General features: G+C 45.7%; 1 protein-coding gene across 1 annotated transcript in view; it reads right to left on the bottom strand.

Moving 5' to 3' along the window:
- Positions 1-18,510, bottom strand: part of Dkk3 (dickkopf WNT signaling pathway inhibitor 3) — a 45,012-nt gene extending 26,502 nt beyond the window's left edge. The window contains exons 1-3 of the mRNA XM_023563265.2: positions 18,293-18,510; positions 12,034-12,171; positions 6,677-6,760 (exon numbers count right to left, since the gene is read on the bottom strand). Of these exons, the coding sequence (XP_023419033.1) occupies positions 6,677-6,760; positions 12,034-12,171; positions 18,293-18,505 (435 nt within the window). The 5' untranslated portion in view covers positions 18,506-18,510. The remainder of the gene's footprint in view (positions 1-6,676; positions 6,761-12,033; positions 12,172-18,292) is intronic.
- Between the last annotated feature and the right edge of the window lie 3,758 nt (positions 18,511-22,268).

Here is a 22,268-nt window from a genome sequence, read left to right as displayed (position 1 = left end):
TCCACAGAAAAGCACTGCAGATGTAGGACGCAGTCCCAGCCCAGCACGTACCTAACTTTTTGCTTGAGCTTTTTCAAGCCCTTCCTCATCCAAGTCCTGTCCTCTCCAGGCTTCAGCTGCTGCTCCCCAGACACACATCTGGATCTGGCACCCTACACTGGTTAATATTCCCCAAACATGCTTTTATTTCCACAGGCCTCCTTGACTCTGAGTGAGGAAGGTTTTTTCCCCACCACAACTGAGAATTCCTAGACACCACTGAAAATGCAACTTAGCAGCTGCCTCTTCCAGGAAGCCTATCAAGAAATGTGAAGGGTCAGGGAATTCCCCACTTGCAAAGGGCCAAGTGAGTCTGCCCAGTTTGCAGCGCTAGCAGAGAACGGGAGACTCCTGGGTCAGACAGAGGACTTTATTTCAACAGTAGGAAAGAAGCACGAGATTCTCTGTACACCAGCTCCTCCTGCTCCTCAAGTCTCACACAAGCCTGTGGGGTGGCCCAGGAGATGCCACCTGTGCAGTGGGTTTGTATCACACCCAAGGAATCTGTGGCTTAGAGAACCCAAACCTTTTCCAGTGGACTGCAGGCCCACCTGCCCTCTGCTACAGATGGAGAGGAGTCTCTCTGTCTCCCAAGACCTTGGCTGCACACACACTACTGAAGACTGTCTGGAACAAAATGAGCAAAAGCCTGGGAGAAGAACTGTCTCCCAACAAAGTCTTCCCTGACTATCTGACCCTGCACCACAACCCCACCATGCTCTGCCCAAATTATGCCTTAGAAATTACACATTCAAACCAGGCGAGGTGATGCACACCTATAATCCCAGCACTAGGAAGGCTGAGGCAGGAGAATCACTGTGAGTCTGAGACCAGCCTGCACTACAAAGTGAGCTGAAGTTCAGCCTGAATTGCATATCGAGACCCTGTTATAAACAGAAAGAAAAATTACACATTCATGTTGTTATAACCTGTTTATTCTTTTGGCCCTCTACTAGCCTGGGCGCCCTTTAATGTTAAAAACTATTTTTTATGGTTACCTGCCAAAAACATCGTAGGTATTCAAAAGAAAATGCAAATAAGTGAATGAGTAATTAATGCTGGAAATTTGCATGGGCCTGGAGATTAGGAGTAACCAAATAATAACAAGGAACTGACATTTACTGACTTATTCGTGTGTTTCAGGTACCCTACAGTGGTTTTGACCTGATTATTTCATTCTCCTCTATCTTCTTAACAGTATGAAATGGGAGGAAGTCTTATTAACCCCATTTTTTCATATGAAGAAGTACAGAGCAGCAGAGGAACCATTACAGTTTGGGTCTGGAGAGTTCCCCAAAGTTTGTGTGTTGAAGGCTTGGTGCCCGAGGCAGCAGTGTGCCCAGGTGGGCATTTGGGGAGTGAGAGGATCAAGGGGGCTCTGGCCTCATCAATGGATGGACCATGACAGATTCATAATTTGATGGCACTGCTGCGGGAGGGTGGGGTCTAGTTGGAGAAAGCAGGTCACAGGAGGTGTGGCCTTGAAGAGCAATGCTGTCCCCCCCTTCTCTCTCTCTCACACCCCTCCTCTTCCTGGACACCATGAGGTCAGCACCTTTGCTCTGGCACAAGTTCATGATGTCATGATTGTCTGCCTCCCCACAGGCCTAAAGCCATGGGGCTGGCCAGCCATGGACCGAGACCTCTGAATCCATGAGCCACTGTAAATCTTTCCTTTAAATTCATTTTTCATAAGCACTTTGTCACAGTGGCCCAAAGCTGACTGCACAGAAATGTAACCAAAATCGCACCACTACTAAGCAACAAGCATATCATCTGACTGATCTGCCTGTGCCCAGCCCTTCACTGCCTCACTGAAGTGCTGTTTCTGCCAAAGGCATGTATGGACCAGTTTGGGGTGTCTGAGGAGAGAAAGAAGGAAGAAAGGAGGGAGGGAGTGTCTTCGTTTTTTTAATTTTCAAGGGCACAGGCAATAACACGCAACTCACCACCACCTACGCCCATGTGACTCAGCTGTCAGACCACACAGCCCCCATTCCCTGGTCTCCTAGGACCCCCCATCTCCCTATCTGCCCCACACTGGCTCAGACAGTATTTGGCCTTAGAAATAGTCTGGAATGCCAAATGAACTTTCTCTGGGACAAAGACAGGGATGCAGTCAATTTGAGGAGTCCTCTATATTTGCTACAACTTACAATTTTCAAACAACCATTGGCTTTGACTGACTCATAATCAGCAATGCAGAAGAACAAAGAAACTGTCCTCTTTCCTTGCCTCCCAGTAGATCAGTCATCGTAACACCATCGTAGGTCAGGCTTGGTGACAGAAGCCTTAGAAATGGCTGTGAAGAGGAAAAGTCAGCGGGATCTGTCGATTTTATGTGGCCTTACCCTTTGACTCAGGAAATTTATTTCTAACAGTGACACAATGAAAATATTTGCAAAATCAAAAAATACAGGTAGTTGGTGCTGACAAAATTATGAATAATTTACAGTCTTTTAAAAAATATTTTTAAAATATGTTTGTAAAAGAAAACTCCACCAAATTTAAATTCCTCCAGAGATTTCTACTATTAATAATTTAACATGTATTTATCACACTTTTAATGCATCTTTTCCTACAATGAGATATTTTGTTTTATATATATTTTATATAATGTACATATTATATATTCTGCTGAAATTTGCTTTTTTAAGTTAACATTTTATTGAAGACATTGTTTTATACCAATTTATACAAAACTTATATATGAGCTCCAAGGAATGATTTTGGATGTGGAATTATTTATATTTAATGAACTCCTTTTCAAAGGGTATCTCAGTAGAAGAGAATACAAATTAATATCCCAGGCTACAGCTCAAAACGAAATCCCTACCCCGTAAACACCGCTTGTCCACATTAACTATTTACTGCAGGATTATTTAGTCATCTCTCAGAATATGCAATTACTTAATTTTCCCCACCACTTTTCTCTACTGGATAAAGCTGAGGACTTTATACATGACTACAAATCACAAAGTCAATTCAAAATCTGAATCCAGAAACCCAAATACAGCCATATTCTTAGTGTGGCTGCAGGAGAGCAGAACTGGACACACATAGGACCCTTGTCACCCTTGGAACAAGGCCTCTCTGGGTACAGGAACTGGCACCCACACTGCCAACATGAGTCCTCATCCACGACCTTGCAGGACTTGCCCATCAGCCTCTCACTCTTTACCCTTCCCTTGTCCCCAGCACCCACCCCAGGAGCCCGGGCACGCTCAGAGGAGGGGCAGCACCCAGATGAACCAGGCCTGTGGCTCACAGCTCTCAGCTCCAGCCCCAGCAAAACTGGCTCGAGAGCTCGGAGGGTCCAACTCCTGGCATCCGGGAAGGGCTTCCCATCCCCTCTCTGCTTCTACCCAGTCCACTGCTTTTCTAGTGCTTTGCTGGGAAGCGGGGGCAAGTCAATTAGAGCCCAGTTTTAATTGCTTTTCGATAATAATGAGCTTCAGACAAAGAGCTTTTGTAAACCTCACCACACGGATCCTCACGCAGTCTTGTGAAAAGGAGATTATTTGTCCCAAATGACCCATAAAGAAACGGGTCACCAAGGGCAGAGCTTATAAAGGCTTCGGCCTCAGCCTCAGCCTCACTCGAACCCAGACCCAGCTCACATCTTGTCCTCATTTCTCCATTCTGCCTCAAGGGCTACCTTTCCTGGGGTCCTTCTCCACTAAGTACTCAGTCTCCCTGGAAATAACCCCAGAGCGTGGACAACCTGGAGGGAGTCATCTGAAATTCTGTGAATTCAGTAGGGTCCCAGGAGGAAACTGCCTTTCCTCTGGATGCTGGGGGCATCCAGTTGGGGCAGGAAATAACTCAAGGAGGGAGGGATGGAAGGAGGGGGGAGAGAGAGAGAGAGAGAGACAGAGAGAGAGAGACAGAGAGAGACAGAGACAGAGAGACAGAGACAGAGACAGAGACAGAGACAGAGACAGAGACAGATCATCACTCTTAGCTCACTGTCTCCTGGCAAAAAAAAGAACTGGGAGGCAGGGGTCAGTCTCTGGATCTAGTAAGTTACTGGGTCACTCCAAATTTACTGCCTAGGTGTTTCTGGTAGTGAAATGTGCCCACCTATGGCCTCAGGAACTGACCAGTATTTTGGAGTTGATGCATGAATGAACCTGCAGTTCAGACTAGGTGTGTCTGGGTACAAAAGCGAATACACACATTCTGTTCTATCATTTGAGAAGGTGAAACCAGAAAGGCAGCAAACGCAAGGCATGCTGAGCCTTGTAGCTGTGAGCTGTATTTAACTAGAGGGTGCATCCTTTCAGAACGGTGCCTTGGCTAACTGCGGCAGATTCTTCTGTCCATAAGGCATGTCCATGCACACACAATGGCTCGTCCACTCTGAAGTTTTCAACATTTTCTTCCTAATCTTCTGCACAAAAGTAGCATGACACTGGCCAGCTTACCCACTGGCCCCTGAAGCAGCCAGGCAAGGACTCAGCACAAAAGCCCCCTGTCAGCCCACATCACTGCTGCTGATGCACTCAGGTGAAATAAACCAGCCCGTCCTTCCCCCCTTGCACTTGAGTGTAGAAACAGACCAGGGCTCTGCAGAGTCTGCAGACTCCTAGACAAGGATATAGAGTTACTGTCAGTAACTTTCCAAGAGCCTGATCAAGTTACCATGCATGTTAGGACACATACTGGCATTTAAAGAAAGGAAAATATGAGGTGCTTGGTGATTATTTTTAATCAAATTCATCTGGGAATTTTAAGTCCTGAAAATTTAGAGCCCCCATTCATGCTGACTGAAGGCTTGAACAGCACACGATTTTTTTCATCTGGAATGACAAATCTGTGTTTTCCTTTAAGAGATGATTTCTGTAGCATGAAGTACAGTTTAGAACCAACTGTAAAAATCATTAAATTGCAAGTAATGGGTCCATGGTGACAATGCACGATCCTTTGCATTTCTCTAAAAGCAATCTGGTTTTCATAAGAATCTTGCTCAGAAAAAGAGGTCCATGACTCAGTGAGCCCTTGAGCCCTGGCTCTACTGTGTTAGGGTGAGGTCTAGCGGCAATGGCTGGGTACACTGGAAACTGGATCTTTTCCCCTGACTCAAACTGGCCCCTCTACAAGGAGTAGGGGTCTGGTACTGAACTGCTAACACCATCTCAACCACATGGCATCCCCTTACAGGAAACGTGGTAAGTCTCCAGAGTGTTCTCCAAAGCCTGGGGCATTTGCCAGACACTGCACGGTCCATCATCAGCCCCCCAGATCTGCCTCCCAGCCAATCAAATGGATATTTATTCCCTGGGGGAAACTCACTGACCCCATACCCTCAGGGCCTGGTGTCCTGTGTCTACCCATCCCCTCCAGCCTCCTCCTCTCCTAGGCTGTCACACAGAGGAGTGCCCCCACTGTCCAGTGAACATCAAGTCATGTGGGCAGGTGTCAGACCTGTCCCTCGCCAGGCCCCCATACGGACTCCCTCAGGGGTATTCTGCAGGCTTTCCCTCTTGGAACCCTCCAGCTTCCACCAGGACTGCATCCCTTGGCTGGCCTGTCTCCGCTTTCTCCGCCTCAGTTAACCCCTTCTTTGTCTCCTAGGCCTCTGCACTTCCATGCCTAGGAAGTTGTTACTTCACAGTTCCTTCACATGCAGATGAAGAAACCAAGATGGCCCCTGCCTGTAGATGACAAATTGCTTCCATTCTCCAGAGTCTCCCTTTCCAGTTCATGGCATTGTACCCATACCCACTAGAGCCCTGTGAATGTCCACCCTCACACAGCCCACAAGACCACCAGCCTGCAGTACACGTCAGCCAGCTCCCAACATTTAAGCACCGTGCCAAAACAAGCAAAAAAATTGCCAACTTCCAACCAAAACAACATTGCCTTCTTAAGGAATAGCAGTACATTAGTTTTCTTCCAGCAATAAGGCCAGAAGAGGAAGGCACAAATCTGATGCCCTTGGAAAGCTGGGGGGTTGCATAAGTCATTCAGGGACAAGGAAATTGGTCCTGGCAGTCTCCATAAAGGAGGAAACTGCTGCTGCTGAGCACATCCGTGTCACAGCCGGCTCATCTCTTTGAGAAGACAACGTGCCACTGAGCCTCCTCTGGCCTGGAGATCAGACCTGTGACTCCCACTGGGTCATCCCCAGAAGGATTTCCCTCTTATCTTTTTCAACTTTAGGCCTTTAGACTATGACACAATCCATTCCACCTTGAGACTAAGCAAGAGACAACCCAGGGGGAAAAGTTAGAAGGACCCAGAGCCCGCCCGAAGCCTGTAATGACGGCAGCCTTTGTCCTAACACATCAAACTCCCTGGCCAGGGCTTGGATGATACAAAGTGTGGGTCACCCTGGAGGCTCTGGGGATTTTATGATCTGATGCATGAAGTCCTCCAACAGAGTCCCCATCGGTGTACTTGGTACCTGCTGGCTCCCCTTTCACAGCTGAGACACAAATAACAACTGGATTTAAGTTCTCTGTTGTTCCCAAACCAGGGATAGTGTGCAATCAGACAGTGAGGTCTGGTCAAGGAAGCAGGCACTGGGGAATCCTGGCAGAAGCAGGGCAGAGTCAGCTCCTTTCCCCGTGGCCTACAGCTTGGGCTGCCAGGCAGGACAGGCCACACAAAGGCACAGGAGATGCCAACTTACGTGGCTTCTTCGGCCTTCTTCATCTCCTACAGATGTAATAATCGTCTCGGAAAAGACCGTCTGTCCAGTCTGGTTGTTGGTTATCTGCAGGAGAACAGGCACAGTGAAAATGAAATCACAGTGACTTGGGAAACCCCATGAGACATTTTTCTTTCCTTTTCTGAAATAGGAGCATCGGGTAAAGTATCCAGGATGCCCACGTGCACTTTGGGGTCTGCTGGCAGCTGTGGGATGGACAGTGTCCTTCGGTGCTGAACCAGAAGACAGGGAGACTGTGCCCCCTCGGGTCACCAGGAGGGAAGTGAGGAGGGGACCATGGGTGACACCAGGAGCTCAGCACAGCAGCTACTCTCCCCATTCCTGGGGCTCACCCTTTGAAACTCAACTTCTTATTTTTGATATGCTTTTGATACACAATAACGACACTGTTTCTGGGAAATCTGTATATGCATATTCGATCTTTTTAATCACATCATGCTCCTGCTTCCCCCAATTCCCTTCCCCATCTCCAAAAAGTTTCCTTCCCTGTTTCCTGTCATCTCTCTTTTATTTTACTATTACATTTAGTCATATTTTGGATTTCTCCAATAAGAGAAACCATGCAACAGTTAACCTTTTGCATCTGATTTATTTCACTTAACATCATGGTTTTAAGATCCACCCATTTTCCTACAGGTGATTCAGTCATCCTTCTTTCTGGCTGCATCATACTTCATTGTGTATATATGCCACATTTTCTTCATTCATCTGTTAATGGACCTCTACAGGTAAGGAGTGTGATTTGCACTATTATCAACATGGATAGACAAGTTATCATTGTAATCTGATAAATTTAACTCTTTGGGGAAATACCTAAGAGAAGAATATCTCGGTCAAATCAAATTGCTATTTTTAGGGGTTTTTTTTTGAGAAATTCTGAATTTGATTTCTATAGTGATTACAGTCATTTAAATTTTCACCAACTATGGAGAAAGGTTTCTGTATCCCCCACAACCTTGCCAGCATTTATTGTTTTTGAGTTCTTGATGATTAGCTGTTCTCCCTGGAGTAAGATGGAATCTCAGTGTTGTTTTGATTTGCACGTCAGATCAAATGTATGAAAGCACTTTCCCGATGCAATGAAGTCATTCCCCAGAATCGGGAGTGAGGCTGCAGAGGCCAAAACCTCTTCGCTTCTCATGAAAGCTGCTCAGGGTTCCGGTGGACTCAGAGACCTGAAACTTATCAAGAAGAAAGCTGACAAACTGAAAAAATCAGGACGCTGAGCATTTTTTCACATACTTATTTGCATTTGTATTTCATCTTTTGAGAAGTGTCACTATGGTAACTACTTTTATGTCGGGATAATCTTGTGGTGAAACACTATTTTGCTTAAATGGTTATGTTCTGACCTGTGTTGTTTGTTGTTATGCCCTCTTTTATCTCAATCTCCTTTTTTATTATTTATTTTTTCATTTTTATCCTTTTAATTAAGGGAAAAATAAACAAAAAAATAGTAGGATATATTATAGTAACCCACTTTAATTTCCTACTAACTTGATTTGAAACCCTGTATTGATCTCACCATCTTGTTTTGACTGATTTTCCTCTATTCTGTTTTGCTTGATGGTACCAAGTTCGAGAGTATAGGCAAAACTGTGAAGACAAAAAGATTCATTATGACGCCCATTCTGGTTGACTATTATCTTCATTTGAAGTCCTCTAATGTCTCTAATATTTTGGTTTTATTGGTTTTGTTCTTTACTGTTTTATTCAATTTTATTATAACTGATGATATAGGCAATTTTTTTAAGATAGCAAGAGGCATTATGGTAACCATTGTTGATCACCTTGTATTCTGTTTTTACATTATGTATTATGTCCATCCTTTTGATTTGATTGACTCCGTTTTGTTATGTCACATTTAGTTTTACTCTCTTCAAAAAAAAAAAAGTAGTAAGAACAGTGGGAGTAATAAAACCCAAAATGTGTAATAGTCATTGTACAAAAGAGAGGAAAAGAAAGTGCTCTGAAGGACATAACTGCATGTATATTTAGGTGTATAAGATAGGTTACCACATTACTGAGTTTTATTGGATCATTGAACAGAACTGTTTGCAGTCTGTTGAATCTCCACTCTATATGCTTTAATTTTGTAACTTGAACAACTATTTCTAAGATGACAATATGTAATCTATTAACTAGTGATTTCCTACTGTTTATTTTTTCTGAAATTCTGTATAACTTGTACCCTTTTTCTGTTTTTTTTTTCTTTTTTCTCCTTAAATAAAATTTTAAAAAAAGAAGTGTCTATTCATTTTATTTGCCCATTTTTTCAGTAGGTCATTCGTCTAGGGGGTCTAAGTTTTTTGCTTTAGCTCTTTATGTATTCAAGCTATCAGTTCTCTATCAGAAGAGCTGCTGGCAGAAGCTTTTTTTCACATTCTGTAGGCTTTACACTCTTGTTTTCTTTGCTGAGCAGAAGCTTTTAATTTAGTGTAACCCCACTTGTTGATTCTTGGTATTATTCCGTGTGCTACTGGAGATGTGTTCAGGAAATCCTGGCCTACGCCTGCCTCAAAGTGTTCCCCCATTTTATCTTCCAGCAGATCTGGTGCTTTTGTTTTTATATCTAGGTCACTGACCTGTTTTGGTTTGATTCTAGGACAGGGTGCGAGAGATGGATCCAGTCTCATTGTTCTGCATGTGGATACCCAGTGTTTCGAGCACCGTTTGTTGAAGAGGCTGTCTTTTCTCCAGGGTATATTTTTAGCTCCTCTGTCAAAGAGCAGATGGCTAGAGGTGCGTGGGAGTCTTACCTTCCATTCTATCCCTCTGGTCTGCGTGCCTACTTTTGTGCCAGGACCATGCTGTTCTTTTGTTACTACAGCTAGTAGTGAGGGTTTGATGCCTCCTGCTTTGCTGTTTTTGCTCAGGATGCTCTGGCTATTCTGGGTCTCTTCTGGCTCTACAAAAAACCTTAGGATTATTTTTTCTAGTTCTGATGTTGGTATTTTGAAAGGAATTTATTTCATTAAATCTGTAAGTCAGTTTTGATAATAGGGTCATTTGGACAATACTGACTCTGCCTATCCAGAGAGAAGACATGATTTTCTATTTCTAATGTCCTTTGCCATCTTTTTCTTCAGAATTCTATGGTTCTATGGTTGGTTCATAGGATGGTAGGTTAGTTGGTTGGTTGATTTGTTTGTTTGTTTTGCTCTACCATAAGGAGGATGATTTTCCTGATTTTTTTTTTCTTAGTGTATCAACTTTCTTTTTGATAGGTTTCAGGTCTGTGTGTCCACCCGAACATCTTTCATGGGAAGCAGGGCTTTGGTCACAGCACCTCCATCCTGATGCTGGGGAATGACTTCATCCTATCAAGAAAGTGCTTACATGAAACAGGAGACTTGCCAATATTCTTCTGTCTGTTGTCTGCCTTTAGTTCTGTACCTAACTGCAGGCACCTAAAAGTCAAGCCCAACAGAAAACCCAAGCCAGTCCTGCTCCATTAAAGGCCAGGGCGAATGGCTGGCCCGGCCCAGGAGCTAGGAGGTCTGTGTTCTTTGAGGCCTGGCTCTGTTGCCAACCACCGTCTAGTGCATCACCTGCAACAAGTCATTTCTCTTCTCTGATTTAGTTTTCTCATTTCTACTTCATGTTTAAAGTCCCTGAAATATCACAAGAATCCACAGTCAGAACAAAGTGGAAATAGCCTACTTTGCAGTCAGGGATCAAACTGCAGTTCTGAAAAAGTAAGGACCACGTCTTTTTTACTATGCTTTTAAATGTTCACTCAAATAATTCCCCTCCTCAAAAAAGGGATGATGTCTGCCTTTCTTCATGGCAAATTTTTCAGGATTAACCAGTGGCATAGCTTTTTTAAAAAATTCTACATTTTTATATGAATGACTCACAGAATTTCTCAGAGCCTTTATTATACCCACTTGAATTTTTTTCATCTCTAGGAGGAAAACATATATATTGTTTTTCAAATATATTTACCCATTACTAGAGTCCTCTTTCACAAAGCACTGCACAGAATTGGTACTTCCTAGAAACCACTTGAGACATACTTCACTGTGTTGGTAATATAACTTAGCTATAAATATAACAACAGTAAGAATAAGACCAATTGTATTTACACAGCACTTTATAGTTTATAATGATCTTTCACGTATCTCAGGTCATTTGACCTTTAAGATTCTATAACATAAATGTTGATATCCATATTTTGCAAGTACTGTTAGTGAGGGCTAGGAATTTTAAATAAGTTTTCAAAGTCACAGAAGTTACTGGTAGAACTCACACACAGGGATTCGGATATCTACAGGGAACAACTTCAAGATGCAGCTGAACCAACATGACTGTCAGAAATGATGGTTCATATTGGCTTTAAAGAGAGTATAATAATCACGTTCATATTCATTCTCCAGTCTAGGGCTTCTGTTTGGCTGATCCAGCGAGCTGGGGCCATCACCACACAGAGCACAAGAGTCACACAAAAGCTACTTTATAATAGAACCAATGGCCCACAAAAGTTGACTCCCTTGCACTCCACGGCACAGAATTACTATTGTTTCAAACAAGTAATTATCTGGGTGCTTGAACAAACACAAGCCTCTTTCAGGACAGCCATCATGGCCTTGCCTATAGGAGTTCAGACCAGATTGGAGGTCAGGTTCTTTGATAATCACAACAGAATGTGAAGCAAACAGCCTCTAATAGTGATGCTAAATACGTGCACTGCATGCCCTCTTCAAAAACCTGTAGACCGACATCCTTTATTCTCTGAGTCCTGCCAAACCCCACTACAGATATAGATACCGCACACTAGGCTACTGCTATGTTCCTAGAGCTTAGCAAAATTATCTTCAATAGCCCAGGACAGGAAATAACCTTCTTGTTCCTCATGCAAGACACTAGCCCAACAGACTCTCCACAGATGGTAGGATGGGAAAGAAGATCTGCTCTTGGATGGAGAAGCAGCAAAGGAATGAGTATTGCATGTCATGGCAACAAAGCGTTTCTGTTCTGGAGGTCAGATGTATCATGTTTGAATTCCTCCAAAGAAGCAATGAGGATCTATCCACGCACAATAACTGGTCCCCGTCACATCTCGCTACTGAGACAAACGTAAAAATCTAAGAGACAAAGTCCTCCTAGACCAGAAGGAAGCCCAGAGTTAAAAGTTATTGTTTAAATGCAAAAGCAATTTAAGCTTCGGATACACATTTCTTCTCTTAATATGGTCCTCTCACTGCCTCTCCTTTTTAAGCTTAGTGTCTTCATGTGCACTCTTGGCTTACATACCATGTTGAACAGACTTCAGTGGTATTGCAGAAAGGAAGAAGCACGGCCACAACTGCCCTTACCTTGTGAATTTCTCGGTGCACATGGACAGTGTTGTTTCCCACCTTGGTATCTGTGTTGGTCTCATTGTGATAGATGGCAGGTAAGCTTGCCAAGTTCATTTCTGATGATGTTTTAGCAGCAGCTTCTTCTGCCTCCATCTAGTAAACCAATGAAAATAATGCACAAAATTGTTGTCAAATGCAATAGAAAAAAAGAGAACTACCTCTCTTTCCTTCTTGTAATTACAAAGAATGGAAATAAGGATTGAGACTCCATTAAGATCAGGCACCATCCTCCCTAAGAGGTGAGTGTTAATATCTCCATTTTTACAAATGGGGAAACTGAGGTACAGGAAGGCTAAGTGAATTCCCAAGAGTCCCAGTGAAAGGTGGAGTTGGAACATGTTTCCACGAAATGGTCCTGGCTGTCATGGAAATGTTCCTAGTGCTTTGGCAATCTCCTGGTGGCCCAATCTGGAGGTCACCTGCATTCAGTTCTCACATAGACCAACAGTCAATTCTGTGTCTTCCTAAGAAGTATACTCAGTCTGCACAGCCCATGCATGGCAGCAATGATGGAAAACATATGGGGTAAACATTCCAGTCTTTTCTCTCTTTGATGACCCTCAGTGGCGTTGAACCCCAAATCCCCACAACAGTAACCTGCTTATGGGAATACGCTTTATTGTTTTCCTTCCTGTCCACCTCACTCTTGCTCTTTCTGTTAGTGTTTTCTAGGACCCTCCCAAATCCCAATGGTAGAGCCACAGCCATGTGTCTTTCTACCCCATCTCTTAGGTACCCATGTAGGGCGCCCTGGCAGACGGACCTCTAGGGAAGTTAAGTGAACAAGTTTGTGGCATCCGCACTCCCTCTGGATCTTCTTGAACATTAATTGCCCTTCTCTAGCATCACGTTTCTGAGGTCATGTCCTCAAATCCTCCAGCCTCATGAGCTTCCACAATATCTATATCAGATACAGCAGTCAACTCAGGGCTGTGCTCAACCTTCCCTTCCAGATTTATCACGCGCATCCTTAGGCTGGATGAGCAGACAGTTGAGAATGTGACCCATTCAAGACTATGTCATACACTGCTTGAGCCAATCAGATACTCTCTCAGAGAATTTCAAAGGGCAGGCACAAGGAGAAGTTCTGGTTGATGGCTGGCAGTTTTCCGACACTGCTATCTACAACTCTGAGCTATTTTTAACCCTCAAAAAGTACCTCCTTGTGCCAGGGATTTAGTTTAGTGGCATAAGCACCTGCCTGGTAAGTGTGAGGTCCTGAGTTCAATCCCTGGTACCAAAAAAAAAAAAAAAAAACCTTTCTTACTGAAAAAAACTCATTTCCCTCTATCTCCTTCAGTACTAGGTAAGCCTCTTCCCACCTCCCCCAATCAGATCTGCCAAGCTGGGATGAATGGGACAAAGCATCCTTGCATCTCAATGCAACACACACATGCTGAGCTAGACATGCAAAAAAGTCTGCAGGGAACAAAGGTCCAACTCATCAGACAAGCCGGGTCGGTCCTACTATGAACACTGGACTAACGCCAAGATGATGCTGAGATGTCAGACACTAGGTCCCTGCTTCACTATAGCAACTGTCATAATCACTGTCGTTCATCTGAAGCACTGGCTACTCTGAGCATTGCACCAGGCTCCTTGAGTATTCACAGCACCCCGACAATGAAAAGGTGCTGCTTACTCCCACAATGCAGGTGAAGGAAAGCTCAGTTGGAGAGATGGTCACACTAGTTAGAAAGGGGCAAAGCTTGGCTCTAACCAGAGCTCAGGCCTGTTTGACTCTAAATCCTGCATCTTTCTCAACATAGGACTTTACTCCTCACAAGTAGTTTATGCTTTTACTAGAAGATAAGACACATTCCACAACCATCTGAGTGATGGACAGTGATGAACTGTCCTATGTGACCATCTCTACAAGCAAGTCACAGGAGAAGTCAAGCTTCCAGGAAGAGGACAGGCTGGACCGGGCTGATCACAGAAGGTAACCATCTGGGGACTGAGAAGAGTGGAGAATGGTGCAAAAAAAAACAAGCAGCAGAGATTAGCCCCGACCAGCAAGAGCTAGAGCAGAGGCTCCCCGCTGGGCACAGGAAAAATGGTGACCAGCAGATGAAGCACAGAGAGGTGAACAGGCAGATCCACAAGGGACTTCTAATGTAGGACACACTGGCTATTTCTAAGCCAAACATGTATCTCAGGCTCATGCCCAAAACTTTCAAAATAAACACACTTGGGATTCCTTCCCCATCTTGCCAAAGTATCATTTCAGGAGTTGGGGTCCCTTTATATCAATGAGTTTCTTCAATGATTCTGAGAATTCCCTCTGCTCCAACTGAAGCCAGGTAAGAACCTCTGTTCCGGGCAATGAGGAGCTTCAGCAAGTACTAGAAGCTGGGAAAGAATAGAGTGACTAGCGAAGGGAACCAGCAGAGTTGGGGCACTGGTTAGATTCAAGTCTAGAAAGGAGCCATATCTAGGGAAGGGTTTTCTAGGTGACAAAGGCTCCAAAATAGGACCAAGCTCCTAAGAAATGGTCACTGGATTATGCAAGCAGTTGCCTGTAATGTCAACAGAGAGTTACCTGGCAGGAAGCCCCAGAGTTCTGGAGTCAGACAAACTGGGTTCAAATCCAGGCTCTGCCACAAAGTAGCCATGGGACCTTGGGTAAGACACCAAATGCCTCTAAACCCCAACTTGCTGGTTTTTAAAATGAGCAACAGTCCTACAAAGAATCAAGATCATGAACTCTAAGTACTGGTACAGTACCTGCCACTTGGCAAAGACATAATATGTCACTGCCTTCATAACACTGTCCTATTAGAAAGGAGAAGAAAAAAAATAAATTAAAAATTTTTGAAAAAAAAGAAGAAATATAAGGCAGGCAGAATGGGAGCTAGAGTGGGCAAGAAAATGACTTTTTCTTTTTACAACATGTTTGGTGATGGAAAAGAGAGAGCTAGAAAAGGAGGGTGCAGATGCCAGAGAGGACGCTTCCAGAATGCAAAATTCCCATTGGAACCTGTAGCCTACAGCATGCTCTCCGAGTAATTGACAAGCTTGCTGCAGGCTGAGCTGATAGCCTTTCTTTCCTCTTCTTTCTTTCCTTTTTGTAAAACCATTCCCTCTCTCAGCCAGTGGTCAGCTCCATGGAATGAGCTAACAGTTCCTTAATAGCACTGTGAACTCAAAGTACAGTTTACAATGGAAATTTCAGCCACAACTATTCCAGCCACTAGCAGGAGAAACTTTTGCCTGCAGCAATAGTTGTTTCATGGAGGAGGAATGTGAATGCTGCTAAAAATGGCACTGAGAGTAGCTGAATTCATGTCTTTTAAAAGGACACAGCAGGAGCCCTGGACAGATAAATTCCGGCTGGGGGGGGGGGTTCTTCCTGGGACCAGGCAGGGCAACAATACATCAGTTACAGATGTGGCAGTGAGGGTGGGAGCTATAGAGTGGTTTTATCCTCCAAATACATGTTTTGGGAACACTCAGAATAATAAGACAGGGGCTGGGGATTTAGCTCAGCGGCATAAGTACCTGCCTTGCAAGCAGGCGGTTGTGAGTTCGATCCCCGGTACCGACAAAAATGAAAAAGACAAAAAAAAAAAAAAAAAAAAAAAAGAGTAATAAGACAGGGAAATAGAAATACCCCAGATTGAAGTCATAAATGATCTTACAAGTAGAGCTACTTTGTCTTTTTCTCTTAAGAGACATCAACAGGCCGAGGCAGCTGGAATATATAAAATACCAGGAAGTTACTTGAAAGCAGATTCATGATACAACTATGTAAACAATCAAAGTATCTGCTCCAGTCTTTTTGTTTCTTTCGTAGGATGACTAACAGCTATTTTGTGTTTATGAGACTTAAAAGCTTTCTGGAAGAGTCTTTCAAAAAAAATAATGGCCTTAATCTGTCACACTGTATTCTATTTTATTTTTGAAGATACTCTGAAAATATATTTCAATATTTTAACATTAGATTTTAGTACTTTAAGATATCTAAAAAGAATTTAAAGATAGGTTCTACTAAGTCTATGGATGTTGGCAGTGCTTCACTCTTAATCACAATGCAACTATTAACATGATGATAACAGTAGCTACTGTTTACTGGGAAACAGCCATCTCCCATAATCCTGACCTCATGAGAAAGGTGCTTGCATCCTGTTGATTTTACTTATTTCAATTTTAGATGGTCAGATAACTTGATTTCCCCGAATTATCTTTTAACTCTTTCTTTCCTCCTAGGATGGACAGCTCCCCCTTCAGACCCTGGACCCCATCACTAGTCAGCGGCAGAGCTGGAACTGGATGAAGATTGGTCCTCTCCAGCCCATTGTCCTGCCATGTCTGTTCACCTTTCCTGTCTGTCCTCAATCTGCAAGGACATTTCTTCAGAAATGACCACTACCTGGGGTAGATAAAACAGTCATTGTCTCTTCTGATGGCAAACTAACCCAACAACCTATATGACTCAAACTGAGCCCTGTCTGGAGGGAGAAGGCTGGGAGCTCTGGCAAAACCCAATGTGGATATGAAGACATGACCACCAGGGTCCTACTGGGGTCCCCACTGCTCTGACCAGTGAACAGACTGATGAGGACTTCTGGGCTAATCCCAGAGACCACCTTGCAAACTTTCCAAACGAGATGGGCATTTTCCCACTGAATAAAAGCATGGTAACCAAGTCAGTCTTAGAGGGCATCCATGTGCAAAAGGAAAGTCCTACCATCCAGATTAGGAAACCAAGTGGCTGTGCCTGAAACTACAAAGTTCACAAGCTCAATGTAACTTGTGACTGCAGAGTTAAGAGCCATAGGGGCCTACCTGACACCTCTCACTCTTGCACTGTTCCATGTTGTAACTGTTCTGTTGGTAAACAGAGCCCATGCATGGGTTTTGGGATCTGGGCCTGATGAGTGGACATTTAGGTACAGCTGTTCATGTCACTGCCGGCCAACCCAATATCCCTTCAGTGAAAACTCCAAATTACTTATGGTGAGGGGAAGAAAGTGACCCCTCCCTGCCAAAATCTACATTTAAGACTTTGCCCAAGGCGGCTACCAAGCTGGAGACAGCTATAATGTGGAGAAGCCAGTTTGGACATCTGGTCTCTCACTGACTCCTTCACTGGGATGGTTGGCTCATTTCCAAAGATAGGTTACAGCCAGAACTGGGCCCCCACAGGCACCATGCCTGCCCATCGCAGGCACCAGGGACAGCTCCCCTCACACTAGATCAGGAGGACCCAGACAGCCTTCTCCATGCTTGGGGCCCACCATAAAGGACAGAGCAGAATCTCATCCACTGTTTGGCCCAGGAAAGTGATAGGAAGAAGCCACAGAGTGGTCCCTGGTATCTGATAATATCAGCTGTGATGTAGTGCACACCTGTGACTCCACAGGTGCCATACTGCAGTATTTAATTCTTATAGGAAACTGAGGCTCTTTATGGACTTTAGATGATTTGTTCAAACGCCACCTGTGAGGCACTCTTGGGTGGAGGTGGGGTCGCCTCTCACACCCTCGCCCACACCTTGGGTCTTTAAGTAGCTGTTTTTAGGGTCTCAGTCACCAGCCCCTCACTCACCTTCTGTCTTTACCTCAGAAAGGAATCGAGACCTCCCAGACAGACTACCAGCAGATCCCCATATGCCATCTTAACTTTTTTTGTTTTGCTTTTGTTTTTTGAGACAAGGTCTCAATGAGTAGTTGAGGTTGGTCTTGAACTTACTCTTTAGCCAGGGCTGGCCTCGAGCTCAGCGATCCTCTGGTCTCAGCCTGCCAAGTGCTGGGCTTACAGGCATTCGATACCCTGACTGTAATTTGTGGAGAAAAGTCACAAACTCAAAGCTTAACACATAGGCTAAGACTTGCAGCTGTTTGGAACTACCTCAATTTCTCTACAAAAATCACAGCTCTGGAACGCCAGAGAGCTTGCAAGCTTCGCCTCCAACACGGAAAGGCCGACGCTCAGTCTGAGACAATTGCAAGCTGGTGGCCGGCGGTCTGCAGGCAAAAAGAGACCGTGGCACCCGGGGCAGGGTGAGGTCCAGCCGAGAATCTGCGGAAACCGCCTTGTTCCAAACCTTTGGCTCGCCGGCAGCATAGGACGAACCGGCAGAGACCGGGACCAGCTCACCCCGCCTCCCTCAGGTCGCTCGGCGTCTGCCGTGGCTCCTTCCCAGCGCCCTGCGAGCTCGCAGCACTGGCCCGCTCCCCCAGCCGCACACTTCCCGAGCCAGGACACCCACCTCCTCCACCGCGCTGCGCAGCTTGTGCTGCGTGTCCTCCATCAGCTCCTCAACCTCGCGGAACATCTCGTTGAGGGTGGCCTCCTCCTGCGGGTAGCTGAGGGCCGGGCCCGGCTGGGCGGGAGCCGACGTCGCCGTCGGAGCCGGCGCGGGGGCCGTGGGCACCGCCACCGCCAGCAGCAGGCACAGGAGGGTGCGTCCGCGCCGCTGCATTTCGCCTGTGTGAGCCCCGAGCGCTGGGAACCCGCAGTCCACCCCTCGCCAGCCCCGCCCCGCGGCCCGCCCCGGCCCCTCCCTGCCCCCTTTCAGGCCCCCGCCCCGGCACCCGCGAGATCCGGTGCGCGTCCGGACTCAGCGCCTCCCGGACACTGGTGCCCCGGGCCCTCCGGACTGCGTGTGCCCCGCATCCCCGCGCACCGATCGCCTCCTCACCCTGGATCCTGGTACCTAGGCTGAGCTCTGCTTGCAGCCGGGGCGCTAAACAACCTGGATCCCCTCTGCTCGCAACTGCCCCTGCATCCCATCTCCAGCTCACCCCAGATTGGTCCCGGGTTCGAGCCCAGATCCCTCTTTGAGTCAGAGCGTAACTCTAATGCTAGGACTCCCAAGCTTCTCTCTGGAGTACTCAGAGCACAGGTCAGCCTCAGCCCCCAGCGGTGGAAAACGAGTCCTGGGCCCTGCCCCGCACCCACTCAGGAGAGGCTGCCGCCCCTCACCCCCCGCCGCCGCCGCCCCTCACCCACCCCGGCTGCCCGGAGCCGCACCTCGAGCTGGATTGGCCGACGCCTCGCTAAGATGCAGCCGCAGAGTCGCTGGGGCGGGAGGGCGCGGTGCGGGGACGCGGCAGCGCCGGTACCGGGCGATCACAGGTCTCCAAGCCAGTTTCCTCCCAGCGCGCAGTCCTGCCGGCTGAAATCCCAGCCCCCACAGCCGTCCCAGGCTGACTTTTGTGATTATGAGCATAACTGCTCAGGTAATAGTGATTAAATGTGGACCAAATGGGGAAGCGAGTTACATAGCAAGTGACCATGAAACAGGCCAGGGCCTTCTCCTGGAGGGGATAGAGGGGGTACCAGATACCTTATAACTATGGGGGAGACAGAGACTTCCCGCTGTGGGCCAGACCTCGAGATAAAAGATCAAAACATATGCTCTCATCCTAAGGGTAAACATCAGGGACTGATATTCTAAATAGGTCTCTATGGCCCTAATGAAGCCAGGACTCACCAACCCAACCCTGTACAGGAAGAGTCACTGTTCTTTAAGCATGCCCACTTGCTATGGACTCGCTTCCCCATTTGTCCCCTATTTAATCAATTTTACCTTCCCCATTTGTCCCCTATTAAACAGTCGATCTCATTGGTTAACTATAGTTCTGTCCCACCTCATGCCCATCTTGTGGGTTCCATGTTTTCCCCACCTTAGACCTGTCTCACTTTGTGGTTTTACTCTATAGAAGTCCCTGAAAAGACAGCGTCTTTGGTGACCCCCTTGGTGTCCTTTCTGTGCCTCTCTCTCTCAGTAGCTTTCTTTCTCTCAATAAATAGATTGTGCTCTTAACCTCCATTGTTTCTAAAATTCATTCTTCATTTTTAGAGAACACGGACTTAGGCCGAACATCAGGTAGGTTGGGAGTTTCCTTCCCCTGTATTGACAGCAGGGACCTTCTGTATCCAAGGAAAGTCCCCCCAACCAGCCAGCTCTACTCCTTGGGTGTTTGTGAGTCTTGGCCTGGCCATTTGTTAGCTTTTTGGGGCTGCTGAGTCCTTGCATGCGACCTGGGGCTGAGTCCCCGAGGACAGTCTCATCGCAGGGCACATGCGTGACAGCTGAACTACAGGGTACAGCTGGGGGGAGCTCACTCAGGGCCAGGTGCGAGCCTGCAGTCGCACAGATGTACAGGGCGCAGTGTGCTCCTCTGCTCCCCCGTGCTGCTGGCTGGAAAGAACTGGCATTTGCCCAGATGAGCCTGCCTCTGCCACAGATAAGTGTTTTGCTGTGAGGTCCTGGCTGAACTTACAGAGGCACTGGTGAGCCCAGGTGTCAGTTGAAGGGCTGTGTGAGGACGCACACAGAATCTAAATTTTGTACTCCCAAATGGAGCAAGTAAAACAGAATTGCCTTGAGCGAAGGAAGGAAGGAGGGAGCAAGGGAGAGCAGTTAGGAAGGAAGGAAATAGAGAGGGAAAATAAAAACTATAGCCTCAAAGTTAGGTGACTTTCCTGCCCAGCTCTTAGCAGACCTACCACCGGCCGGAGGTGCTCCCAGGCCGTCAGGAAAGGCACTATGCCATGTACAGACATGGTTCCAAAGAGTTTGGGCCAGGGTGAGATGGGAAAGGTTCCAGCCCAGACAACCAATGGGAGATGAGAGTCGCAGGGGCGCAGGGAGCAGCCAGAGCCATCATCATCTCTAAGGAACATCAAATATCACAGTTTCAATTAGATCTCCTTTAGCTCTGAATCCATTAAGCAATTCTTGTTTTCTTTTCTCTTTTTCTTTTAGTGTATTAGAGGCACTTTGCAGAGTTACTTTTTTTGTGCTTTTTTTGTAATCGAACTCAGGACCTTATGCTTGCCAGGCAGGCGCTATGCCACTGAGCTATATCCCCTGCCATTTTGCAGAATTATTAGAAAAATTCTAATAGCCATTTTCTCTGTGAAGGACTTGCCAAGTCATAAACCAGAGTCCCATTTCGTGGATGAGAAAGTGACAGCAGAGTTCTTGCACTTGCTGGAAATTGCCTAGAAAGCAATGTGACAGCCAGCCATCCACTCTTCCAAAACACCCAACTGTGCACCTGAGAAGACTTGTATAACATATCCACTGAAACAATATGTACAGTGACAAAAATGTGAAAACTACATACAGTGTTTCTCAGCAGGAGAATGCACAAGATGAGGTTCCTATAAACACCTAATACATATGAGAGTAAAAGTAATGAACCATCTGTAGACCACAGCATCGCTAAATCTGAAACACATAATGTGGAATAGAAAAGGCAGTTTTCAAAATGAGATGTAAGGAATTCCATTTGTGTATATTTAAGACTCAAAACAATCACACATATTATTTATAGATGCTACACATACAGTAAAAATAGACTTGAGAACAATCACACATATTATTTATAGATGCTCCACGTACAGTAAAAATAGACTTGTCCAGCCAGCCGCTGTGTGGGAGGCAGGAAAAGACATGAGGGATACGTATAGGTAGTGACCTTTTATAGAAAAAGAGTGTGTCCACATGGAGGAATTCTGAGCAAAAATGTCCAAGTATTCATGTCTGTTTAATCATCATCATTGATTAGTTACAGTAAGGATATACCTAGGGTGTGTCTGTTTTTATTATTTTCAGTATATTTGAAATACTTTGTGAATAAATTAGTAAAAGAAAAAAGAAAGTCAACCTCCTTCCAACAAACAAAACAAACCACACAGGCACACACACTCGTGTTTGCACACACACACCACCAAAACGCCTTCTTGTAGCCACGCAGGCTTTTATTAGCTTACTTCTTCTCCTTCTCCTCCTTCTCCTTCTCCTTCTCCTTCTCCTTCTTCTTCTTCTTCATACACAGATGTTTACTGGGTACCTTCACAAATACATGAAGGAAAAGTTTACTGTCCATAGTACTGGGCTGTAAGTATTACCCTGGTCACTGACGTTTTCCATCATAAATAGACTGGTAAGTAGAGCTAAGGTCTGTGTTTGAGGTAGAAGGTCTGTAATGTAAGTGTGACATAATGTACAGCAATTCCATTACTTATTCTGCTTCAGATACAGAATGTAGGCCCCTTAGACACTTCAGGATGGCCTTTCTCACCCTTGGCTTCTTTCTTGATGAGGATGCTCACCCTCCCAGGGCCAACAGTGGCCTCCATTGCTGGGAAGTACAGCACAGCATGTTCTTTGCACAAGGTCTCCTCTGCCTGCCAAACTGGGAGGTGCCTTGCTGCTGTGAGTGGGGTGG

This window comes from Cavia porcellus, unplaced genomic scaffold (genome assembly GCF_034190915.1).
Source record: "Cavia porcellus strain 051 isolate PalLab524CR breed Dunkin Hartley unplaced genomic scaffold, mCavPor4.1 scaffold_6, whole genome shotgun sequence".
Lineage (NCBI taxonomy): Eukaryota > Metazoa > Chordata > Mammalia > Rodentia > Caviidae > Cavia > Cavia porcellus.
The sequence above is the reverse complement of the archived record's forward strand: the minus strand, read 5'-3'. Positions and strand labels throughout refer to the sequence as shown.